The following is a 12064-nucleotide window of genomic DNA, read 5'->3' on the forward strand; positions in this document are numbered from 1 at the left end:
CAGCCTGGCCCTTTTCTGGCCTGCTTTTCTTTGACAGTCTTCCACAGTTTGTGATTCCAGGTGGGCGATGCTCCAGACTCTTAAAATCATACCTTGGGAAGGAGAAGAGGAGTGAGTCCCTGAGTTATTTCAGTCCTGGAGCTTCAGGGTAGAGGCTGTGGCTGGTTTTGTTATGGGTCATTTTATAATGCTGATAGACAAATATCTAATTATGACTTTTGTTTACTGAACACTTAGCCTGTGCCAGATTCTGTGTCCTTTATGTATATGAGCTCATTTCATCTTCATAATAGCCTGACAATGGAGGTATTATTATCCCCGTCTTGTAAATGAGGACACCCAGGCCAAAGGGCACAGAGGTCATTGCAGCGCGTCAGCTAAGATTTAAAGCAAGCCTGTGGACTCCGAAGCCCTGCTCTTTCCCGCCCCACCGCCTCTGCTTCCTGAGCCCCTGTGTGTGTCGGGCCAGGGGCTTCTGTATGGTACCTCACTGAGTCTTCACAACCACCTTCTGAGTAGGCCTTGTCGTGGCCATTTTACAGCTGAATAATCTGAAGGTCAGAAAAGTTGAGAGACTTGCAAGGGCGCTCAGATGGCAATGGCTGGAACTAGGTTGGGGATTTTTACTTTTTGTGAGGAAGACTGTCACTGAGCTAACATCTATGCCAATCCTCCTCTATTTTATGTGGGACACCGACACAGTGTGGCTTGACAAGCGGTGCTAGGTCTGTGCCCGGGATCTGTACCCGTGAACCCCAGGCCGCTGAAGTGGAGCGCACAAACTTAACTGCTGTGCCACCAGGGCTGTCCCCTATTTTTAATTTTTTAAAAATTCTTTCAATGAGAACATAACTGAATAGAGGAGTGAGTGTACAGCCAGGATGTCATGGAGCAGTGAATGATGTGAATATCATTTATATTTGTATTCAGAGAAGCAGCGTTTTAGAATGTCTAAGGATTCTAGAGTTGGTCAGCTTGGGTTCTAATCCGGGCTCTGCCACTTGCCTATGACCTTGGACAAGTTACTTCTGGACACTTGAATTTTCTCCTCAGAAAAGTAGACACAATAATAGTGTCTGCCTCATAGAATGAAGATTAAATGAGTTAACATGTGTGAAGTGTTTCTACCAGCGCCTGGCTTGTAGTTGGCACTATCTGTGTTATTAATAAGCTCCTGCTCTGCAGAAGGCACTTTTTTTCACATATGTTGTATCACTCAATCCTCATAAAAACTGACAAGTACATGGTGTTGAGCCCATTTTACAGATGAGAAGACTTAACCTCAGAGAGGTTAAGGAGCTCACTTGGGGTCATACAGCCATCCGTCCGCAAATACGTATTGAGAACTTCTAATGTGCCTTGTGCTATTGTAGGAACTTAGGACACATGGTTGAACAAAACAGACCTAGATGCCTACCCTGGGGAGCCTCCAGAACTGGGACCGAACCTAGGTCTGCTGCTTTTCCTTTTTTTCTCCTTCCCTCTTTCCCTCTTGTCACTGATCATTTAATGAAATTATTTCAGACTGGCCATGATAATGACCAGGATGGCGCTCCACTCCCTTGGCTTTCTCAGTGCTTACAGAATTGAAAATGGGCTTGCTCTACTAGGGTTCCGATCTCTGACAACTTGGGAGTCATGGGGAAGGAAAGTGAAGTGGGTTTAAGGATTGGATACCGTGGTCTGAAGTGTGAAATAGAACCATACTGGGGTATGCCTCTTCTCTTTGGGGTCTCTGCAATGGTAGACCAAGCTTCAAGGTTGGGGGTAGTGGACAAGGGTTGTCTGTTCTCAGCGCTTGATGAAGTAGAAAGTGCACCTCTGCCTTGGCCCTTCTTGGGATCAGGCCCTCATGGTCCCAGATGGAGTAGCCAGAGGTGCTGCCTCCCTAGAAAGACCCAGCTTTGCAAGTCCAGGCCCTGGAGCACCGGTCCTCATTCCAGGAGCCTTGAGGGGCAGCATCCCCTTCTGTGAGATTACTCCGAGCATGGTGTTCAGAAGAACAGGATGGAGGGTGAGAGCTGGGGTGAGGGCAGGGCTGCTGCCACTCTGTGAGTCACGTGAGATCCCAGAGCGGGCTACTGATGGAGATACAATGATTGCCTTCATCATTTTGCTGGAGACAGCATGTGGGTTAGCATGTGAACTGTTGCTACTATTATAGGGCCCAGTGGAGGTGGGATAGTTCTCTTTTTGAGAAGTCATTTGTTCATATCACTCTGGGGGAAAAAAAAAGGTGCTGATCAAGAGGTTTGGCCTACATGCGCCCCCACGAAGTCACAAATCCATGCAGGGGACTTAGCGCTCCACCGATGGGGAGGTTTTCAATTTTGTTTGTTTTTGGCTGATGTCAGTTAGGGTGAAGTTCTCAGGCGAAAGTTTTCTGGTGCTTGTTGGCCTGTTGGGAAGAAAATACTCTTTTGTGCTGGTGATTCTGTGACCGCGAAGAGCAGATCTCTGTGCCCCCTGAGGGGGTCTGCTCTCCTGATCCCATGGGTGACCTGCCTCTGCCTTTCAGGGTGCTCTCACACCAGTGCTGTGTTTAAATATGTTGGAATTTGCTGTTTTTTGTTCACAGAATCCCAACAGTGAAAATGATGCTGGGCTTTTCAATTGAACCGATTAAATGTGAGATTACTGTGAGGCCATCAATAACTCCACTCACACGGGCCTAATTGGAGGGCTCTGTGTTTTCCTACTTGGCTTCTTTACAAGGGACCCAGGTTCCTGAGAACTCGGCTGACTCAATAGCCCTCCTTACCCTGAAATGGCCCATTAAAAGATGCCTGTTGGGTGGTAACCTCCCCATACGTTTTCTCAATAAAGAGATGGGAAGGGGCGGGGTGGAGGGAGTGGGGGGTACTCCTGCTTTTGGGGCCGCAGCCTCTCAAAGCAAAGCCGTCTGGAGCAGACTGTTTAGTTCCGTGTCCCCTGTCCCATTCAGGCCTCGGCGTGTTTTGAAGCTTTCTTTAGCTTTTCCCTGAGCCTTGACGGCAGATCTCTCAATAGGCAAAGGCCGGGCGATGGTTAGCTGAATGCCCCGTGGGCACAATGCACTGAATTTTAATGGCGCTGGCAGGGCGGTGGCTGCGCGCTGGCTCCAGCAGCTGCCTCAGACTCAGAGATGGGGTTCCTCAAGTCGCCTGTTTGCTTTTTTTGCAGATCTATACGGACTGGGCCAATCATTATCTCGCCAAATCGGGCCACAAGCGTCTCATCAAGGACCTCCAGCAAGATGTGGCGGACGGCGTCCTGCTGGCCCAAATTATCCAGGTTGTGGGTAAGAGCAGGTTTATGCTGGGGGTTGAGGAGTTACAGTGGAGACCAGCAGGGGTCGAGCTGGGTGAGGGGATGGAACTCTGAAATCTCTGAGAACAACGCCGTGTTTCCATCACGTGTGTTGAGAATTTATTTGCCTTAGTTTTGTGCTGGAGGGTGTGGATGCCAGCTCACTTTTCCTGATAAAGTCGCCTGCACGGCAGTCTCCTTAATATCCGCTAAGAAGAAAGACCCTGTGGCTGGCGCTCAGCGGAGGGGCCCTCTGCCCCCCGCTATACTTCTTGCTCTCTCATTTCCCCCCTCTGATACTCTTTTTGTAGATTATTCTGGAAATATTTCAATAAAAAAGAAAAAAGCAACATGGGGCTGGGCTGAGTCCTGCCAACTCTAATTGGCTCTGTGAAATCAAACTCACAGTCCAGAGAGGGCTGAGTCTGGTTTTCATACTGGAGGCGGGAGCTGAGCGGCGGGATTTCTAATGCCTTGGCCGTGTGCTGGGGGAGAGGGTTCGCCGGGAAGGCACGTGGGCGGAGGCTGGGCACAGCATCGCCCTGGGCCTTAAGGGAGGTGCCCCAGTGGGCCTGCCTCAGAACTCAGAGCAGACTGAGGAGGCGGGAGGTCAATTAGACGGCATTAGGCTGATCGTTGCCGCTGGCAGCCTTGGCAGCTGACTCACGACAAGAGAGAAGGCACTAGGAAAGGACAGAAGCCCCAGCCCCTTGGGCGTGTGTTGTTGTGGAAAAGTTACTTATCCTTCAAGTATGAGAAGCGGCCCTTTGTAATTGTGGGTCTGCTCATATTGGTGGGGACTTTACCTGAAAACACAGGCCAGTTGGCCTTACCTGCAGCTTTGGGACTGTCACTGCCACTCAGAGAAAGAAGCTTTCCTGCTGTCCTAAGATTGATTTCTTAAGGCGAGCGTCCGTTGGTCCTCTTTCTCTTTCTCTCATTTTCCCTTCCCTCCCTGTCTTAGTTTCCTCTTGATGTATAACAAATTGTGACAAACTTAGTGGCCTAAAATAACGTATGTTAACGGTCTCAGTTTCTGTGCATCAGGAATCACGCACGGCTTAGCTGGGTGCCTCTGTAAGGCTGCAGTCAAGGTGTTGACCAGGGTCGAGTTCTCATCTGGAGGCCTGACTGGGAAGGGAGTCAGGCTCACTCGGACTGTTGGCAGAATTCATTTCCTTGTAGTGATATGAGTGGGTCCTGATTTCTCACTGACTGTTGGCTGGAGGCCACCTCAACTCTTAGAAGGCCCTCTCAGCTCCTTGCCACATAGGTTTCCCAACATGGCTACTTCAATTGATTTCTTCAGTGCCAGCAAGGGAGAAAGTTTGTAGACCAAGCCTACTAGCAAGACAGAATCTTATATAACATAATTATGGGCGTGACATCCCACCACCTTTGCCATGTTCTCTTGGCTAGAAGCAAGTCCTATGTCCTGCCACACTAAATGGGGGGGAAGTACAAGGGCTTGAATTTAAGCAGGAGGCTCCTGGGGGGTCACCTTGAAGTCTGTCCAGCACACTTCTCTTTTTCCTTTTCCTCCTTCTCCCCCTACTCTTCATCATTGCTCATACCAAGCTCTTTTAAAAATTTCTCTTATTTAATTTCCTCAACATCCCTATGAAGTAGGTGGTATTCTCCCCATTTTACAGATGCGTAAACTGAGGCCCAATGAGTTTCAGTAGCCCAGTATCCCATGACTAGTCTGCAAGGGGATTCTAACCTGGGTTGGCCTGCTTCTAAAGCTTCTGTTCTTTGCCCCAATACATTATACCCCTTCTCAATGCAGAGATGCGGAACCCAGTACAAGGCTGTATCTTCCTTCACTTCGGTTCAGGAACCATTTATTGAGTACCAACTGTGTGCCAGCAGTGTGCTCCTTGCTGAGAATAAAGAGACAAATGTGCAAGGAGGAGTAGCATCTTCTTGGCAAGGTCTTCCTGGAGGAGGTGATGTACACCTGAGCTGGGTTTTGACCACATCAGGCACATGGGCCTACTCTGGCTGAGTCTTGGGGCTAAGCAGAGTGTTTCCACTGGGAACTGTCTCATCTTTCGTCACAGGGAGTAGGAGAGAGTAAGACAGGATGGTTCCGAGAGGCCTTGCTCTCATCCCAGCTCCATCCCTCCCAACTGTGGGACCTTCAAAGAGTCCTCTGCTGCCTCTGTTTCCCCATCTTTAACATGGACACAGCCATGTCTGCTTTGTCTGATCCTGTGGCAGTCTTATGAAATGCAAGGTAGGTATCAGATATGTTTGGAAACTGTGAAGTGTTCCTGCATAGCACTTGGTAGCAACTGCCTAGAAAGGTATGTGTAGAAAGACGATGAGACCTTGGTATCAGTGTTAGAATGTGTCATGATAGATTAGTTATGTCTGTCATGGGCCTGGAAGAGGTGAATGGTAGCATGCATGTCATGAACTTACTAAACACAGTGCTATAGAAATAGAAGCTAGCACAGTTTTGATCGTTGCTCAGGAGGATACTTCTCTGAATCTATTCAGATGACATGAAGCTCCCTAGACAGTGACCCCTCTGGGCCTGAGCTACTGGACCCTAAGTTCAGAGGCTCAAGTTAATACCAGTGACCGAGGCTGTGCCTTAAGCCACCAAGTTGCTTTCCCTCACCCTTCCAGGAGAGGCTCACTCTGCCAGGGATTCCCTAACTGAGGCCAGATATCAGTACATGCATCTCTACCATTGGCTGTGCCGGACTCACACCCTCTGCTCTGGGTGTGGAGAACGGAGACCCAGAAGATGGGGAGCTGAGAAGGCAGCTAGACATAGGAGTCTCCTGCGTGACTTCTTCCCTAGATCGTCTGTCAGCCGGCCCAGAGCATTTAATCTCAGAGTGTCTTGTGAACAGAGATTTCTTAGGGAGGGAGGGGGAGCAGCATTTTCTGACCAGGATGCTGGACTATTCCTCAGTTGTACTCTTTACATCTGAAGTCCATGCTTTCCTCCACACATGTGCATTGAAAAATGTGGAAAGCTATGTTTGTATGTGTACATGTATTTCATATATACGTGTGTGTATGTGTGTGTGTATATATATGTCTATGGGTTTATCCCTCTCTCTGTTTATCTGCCTATCTAAAATTTTCCGAGAATTGGAGTCCTGGTGACTCCATTTGGTTCTGGACAGAATTCTAGTGGCTGCAGTTCTCTTGGGCTGGTGAGACATACTGCCCATGCTCTGATACCTTTCTCAGCTCCCCCAGACAGCTGGAGGGACCCTCCTCTATCGTTCCACTGGCTGCTGTGTTGGGCCTGGGTCTGAGTCATCTTCCTTTCTGGGTTCCCAGCACTTAGCATGGTGCCTGGCATGCAGTGATGTTTCAGAAGAGTCGAGAGGATTAGGGATGAGAATTTTGTGCACGGCAGCCCCTGCTTCTGTAAGCCTGGGTTGGATTGTTTCCAACAGGGGGCCCAGGTGTTTCCCCTTCTCAGCATTTAGGATTCTTCTGAACATTCCTCTAAACTGTGTGTCACACCCTCCTTCTTTGCAGGATTCTCTGCTGAGCTCTCAACTGTTAGGTTTGGAAGGGACTTTTAAAAGCCCCAACCTGATGCATGAGTTGCTTCTATGAAAAGCAGTTAGCAGACTCTTAAATACTTCTTGTGATGGGCAGCTTACTGCCTCCTTAGGCAGCTAGTTCTGATGATGGGGAGTTGGAATCCTTCAAAAGTTCTTCTTTCACTACGTGAAAATCTGCCTCCCTTGGTGGTGTCTCCCTACAAGTACTAGATCTGCCCTCTAGGGCTACAAAGAACAATCTAATCAGAGACAATCAGAGCATCAAAACAATTGAGGACAGTTGTGGATTGTAACCATGGAATAAAACAGGTATCTATAAGTCTCTACTGATAAATAAATAGGTATATCTATGGAAGAGAAGAGAGGGCTCAGGGTACAGGAGAACAGTGACAAATAACATGTTGAGGGAGCAACCGTGATGATAAAGATGGCTTAAGGCAAGAATCAGAGATGTGTCAAGATGGCAGCACAGGTGGACTCTGAGCTCACCTTCTCCCATGGACACAACAAATTTACAACTACTCTGGGAACAGTTATCCAAGAGAGAACTGAAAACTGGATAAAAAGAACCCCTGGAACAAGGGACAGTCCTGACTCAGGTGGAAGAGCCAGAAATTCCTTTCGGGTGAGAAAAAAGCCAGCTTCACAAGCCGTGGAGCCTCATGGTGGGCCAGGAGCAATCCTAAGGTATGCGGCCTTCCCTGGAGGAGCCAGGAGATCTGAGCGAGGGAGCATTGCTGCTATAAGCATCCTTTGGACTCAGCACAACTGAGACGAGTGTCATAATATCTGACTTTGCTGGCTACTAACAACGACTGGGAATATGCCCAGAAAAGCTATTGGACATAAGGGGAAAAAAGCTGGTGCTTAACAAGCCCACACGCAATTTCACCTGTTTTGGAAGGCAACCTAAAATCACCAGCAAGAAAGGTGCACAGTCCTTTGGTGAAAAGAGACTCACTTCATAGGCTCTGAGTGGGTGCATCTTGGTGAGAGGTGAGACCTCTCTAGAGACTGAGACATTGGCAGCAGCCATTGTGGTGACCTGGTACAGGTGTGCTGACACAGACACTGGCAGATGCCATTGGAGTTCTTCTCCTGGGCTGTGAGCCCAGGGTCTGCCCCATGCACTAGAGCACTGATTTAATCCAGTTGAGCCAAGGCTGGCAGCCTGCCCTAGGGACTGGCCTCACTCAACAGCAAGCCTTCAGGCAACTTGTGGGCCCACATAGGCTGGGTGCCTGGATCCTCTGCAGCTAGATGACTGGGTTAGTCTCTGTGGGGCAGGGTGTGCATGAGGAGTGGGTAGAATGTGGAGGGCATTGGTGGGATGTGTGGGGCCTCTGCAGTGGGGCGACTCAGTCCGCTACAGGAGATTGGGGTGCATGCATGGGACAGGACTTTTTTGATGGTGTGTGGCCCTGTGGGCCATGGGGCTTGTCAGCTGCAGCAGACTTGTGCTTCTCAAACAGCAACATAGGGGATTGGCCCCACCTTCTAAAGCCTGAAACAATTAGATGCTCCTGTGTCTGAGACCAGCCCCACTCAGCTGCAATCCTGAGAGAGCTGACAAGAGTCTTGCAGTCTGGAGGCCCACAGCAATTGTAAGTCCCTGAGCCTAGCAACCAGCCACACTGGGGGCCTACTCACTGAACAGAAAAACTACAACAGGGCTGTGCTATTAGCCCTTGCAGCCAACTGTGCTGGGGCTTCCCACACCTGTAAAGTGACTGAGGGGTCCATAGCAGCCACATGCAGCTGAGAATTACAACCAGCCAGCCAGGGGGACAGCATAGCCTCCCTGGGTACCTGCAGCAAGAGCAACCCTGCCACAGCAGAAGGACAAATGTAGCCCACACAGGGGTCACTCCTGGAACATTTGGAACTGGTGATGAGAGGGAAGCACACTGCTGGGCCTCATAACGTATCTCTTACATAAGGCCACCTCTCCAAGATCAGGAGACGTAGCTGACCCACCAAATACTTAGATATAAGCACAGAGAAACAGGCAAGATGGGGAGGCAAAGGAATACATTGTAAGTAAGGGAACAGAATAAAACCCCCCCAAAAGAATTAAGTGAAGCAAAAATAAACAATCTCTCTGGCAAAGAGTTCAAACAAAAAGTCATAAGGATTCTCAGTGATTTTTGGAGAAGACTGGATGAACTCAGTGAGGATGTAAACACAGAATTGGAAAATATAAAAAAGAACTAATCAGAAATGAAGAATACAATACTGGAAATGAAAAATTCACTAGAGGGACTCAGTAGCGGAGTAGATGATACAGAAGAACAGATCAGTGAGCTGGAAAAAAAACTAGGGGAAATCACCCAAGCTGAACAGATAAAAGAGAAAAGAATTAAAAAGAACAAGAATAGTCTAAAGGAACTCTGGGATAACATCAAGCATACTGATATCTGTGTTATAGATGTCTCAGAAGGAGAAGAGAGACAAAGGGGCAGAGAATCTATTTGAAGAATTAATAGCTGAAAACTTTCCTAGCCTAAGGAAGAAAACAGATATCCAGGTACAGGAAGCAGAGGGAGCACCAAACAAGATAAACCCAAAGAGGCCTACACCAAGATACATTGTAATGAAAATGTCAAGAATTAAAGAGAGCATCCTAAAAGCTGCAAGAGAAAGGTAACAAGTTGCATACAAAGGAAACCCCACAAGGCTATCAGCTGACTTCTCAGCAGAAACCTTACAGGCTAGAAGGGAGTGGCATGATATATATAAAGCGCTGAAAGGAAAAAACCTACAGCCAAGAATACTCTACCTGGCAAGGTTATCACTCAGAATGGAAGGAGAGATAAAGAGCTTCCCAGACAATCAAAAATTAAGGGAGTTTATCACTAAGAAACTAGTTTTACAAGAAATGCTAAAGGGACTTATTTAAGTGGGAAAGAGAAGACCAAAAGTAGGAATAAGAAAATTATCAAAAAAAAAGCAATAAAAGTCACTGGTTAAGGCAAAAATACAGTAAAGTTAGCAGATCAGCCACCTATGAAGATAATATGAAGGTCAAAAGACAAAAGTACTAAAATTATCTGTTTCCATGATAAGAGGGTAATAGAGGCACACACAAAAGGTTAGATATGATATCAAAACATAAATTGTGGGAGGAGCGGAGTTAAAGAATAGAACTTTTAGAAAGAGGTCAAACTAAAGAGGACATCAACTTACTATAGATTGCTATATACATAGGCTATTATATATATATCATATTATATATGATATGTAATCACAAACCAGAAAGTTATAATAAGTACACAAAAAATTAAGAGAAAGGAACCCAAACATAATACTAAAGAATGCCCTCAAACCACAAGGGAAGAGAACAAGAGAAGAAGAAAGGAACAGAGAAGAACTACTAAAACCCCCAGAAAAAAAGTGACAAAATGGCAATAAGCACATACCTACCAATAGCTACTTTAGATGTCAGTGGACTAAATGCTCCAATCAAAAGGCGTAGGGTGGTCAATTGAATAAATAAACAAGACCCATATATATGCTTCACACAAGAGACACACTTCAAACCTAAGGACACTCACAAACTGAAAGTGAAAGGATGGAAAAAGATACTCCATGCAAATGGCAAAGAAAAGAAAGCTGGGGTAACAATACTTATATCAGACAAAATAGACTTTAAAACAAAAACTGTAATAAGAGACAAAGAAGGGCACTACGTAATGATAAAGAGAACAATCCAACAAGAGGATATAACACTTGTAAATATCTATGCACCACACATAGGAGTAACCTAAACATATAAAGCAATTATTAACAGACATGAAAGGAGAAATAGACAGTAACACAATAATAGTAGGGGACTTTGAATATTCCACATACACCAGTGGATAGATCATCCAAACAGAAGATCTATAAGGAAACATTGGCCTTAAATGACACATTAGACCAGATGGACTTAGTAGATATATACAGAACATTCCATCGAGAAACTGCAGAATACACATTCTTTTCAAATGCCCATGGAACATTCTCCAGGATTGCTTACATAATAGGCCACAAAACAAGTCTCAATAAATTTAAGAAGATCGAAATAATGCCATGCATCTTTTCTGACCACAAAGGTATGAAACTAGAAGTCAACTACAGGAAGAAAATCAGAAAAGCCACAAATTTGTGGAGATTAAACAAAATGCTACTGAACAACGATTGGGTCGATGAAGAAATCAAAGGAGAAATCAAAAAATACCTGGAGACAAATGAAAATGAAAATACGATGTGCCAAAATTTATGGGATACAGCAAAAGCAGTTCTAAGAAGGAAGCTTATAGCAATACAGAGCTACCTCAACAAACAAGAAAAATCCCAAATAAACACTCTAACAGTGCACCTAAAGGAACTGGAAGAAGAAGCACAAAGACCAAAATCAGTAGAAGGAAGGAAATTATAAAAATCAGAGCAGAAATAAATGAGACTAAAAAAAAAAACAGAAAAAAATCAATGAAACCAAGAGCTGGTTCTTTGAAAAGATAAAAAAATTGACTGGGGGCTGGCCCCATGGCTGAGTGGTTAAGTTCACGTGCTCTGCTCCTGCAGCCCCGGGTTCTGCCAGTTCGGATCCTGAGCACAGACATGGCACCACTCATGAGGCCGTGTTGAGGCGGCATCCCACATGTCACAACTAGAAGGATCCACAACTGAAATATGCAGCTATGTACTAGGAGGATTTGGGGAGAAAAGGCAAGAAAAAAAAATTGACAAAACTTTAGCTAGACTCACCAAGAAAAAAAGGGAACGCTCAAATAAATAAAATCAGAAATGGAAGAAATTAGAACGGACATCTCGGAAATACAAAAGATTATAAGAGAATACTACGAAAAGCTATATGCCAACAAATTGGATAATCTAGAAGAAATGGACAAATACTTAGAATCATACAACCTTCCAAAACTGAATCAAGAAGAAATAGAGAATTTGAGTAGACCAATCACCAGGAAGGAGATCAACACAGTAATCAAAAACCTTCTAAAAAATAAAAGTCCAAGACCAGATGTCTTTCCTGGTGAATTCTACCAAACATTCAAAGAAGACTTAATGATGTCATCTACACAGGAATTGAAATATAATGACATACACTTGAAATTTATATGTTATAAACCAGTGTTACCTCAGTAAAAAAAGAGAGAAGAATCATCAGTGGCTGCTGCATTTCAAAGTTTGAGGAGGACCAGACTATTTGCATGGTCTTCAAGTGTCTCTCCACTGAT

At 45.8% G+C, this 12064-nt stretch overlaps 1 protein-coding gene across 15 annotated transcripts in view; it reads left to right on the top strand.

Moving 5' to 3' along the window:
* The window catches only part of NAV2 (neuron navigator 2), a 706640-nt gene that overhangs the window by 439358 nt on the left and 255218 nt on the right, over nt 1-12064 (top strand). For all 15 annotated transcript variants that reach the window (XR_011541254.1, XM_070624490.1, XM_070624493.1 and 12 more), the window contains one exon: nt 3163-3280. Coding sequence is in view for 13 of the 15 variants with exons in the window: in XM_070624490.1 (XP_070480591.1) it covers nt 3163-3280 (118 nt within the window). In the remaining 2 variants the exon portion in view is untranslated. The remainder of the gene's footprint in view (nt 1-3162; nt 3281-12064) is intronic.

The sequence above is a fragment of the Equus przewalskii genome, chromosome 6 (assembly GCF_037783145.1).
Source record: "Equus przewalskii isolate Varuska chromosome 6, EquPr2, whole genome shotgun sequence".
Taxonomy (NCBI): Eukaryota; Metazoa; Chordata; class Mammalia; order Perissodactyla; family Equidae; genus Equus; species Equus przewalskii.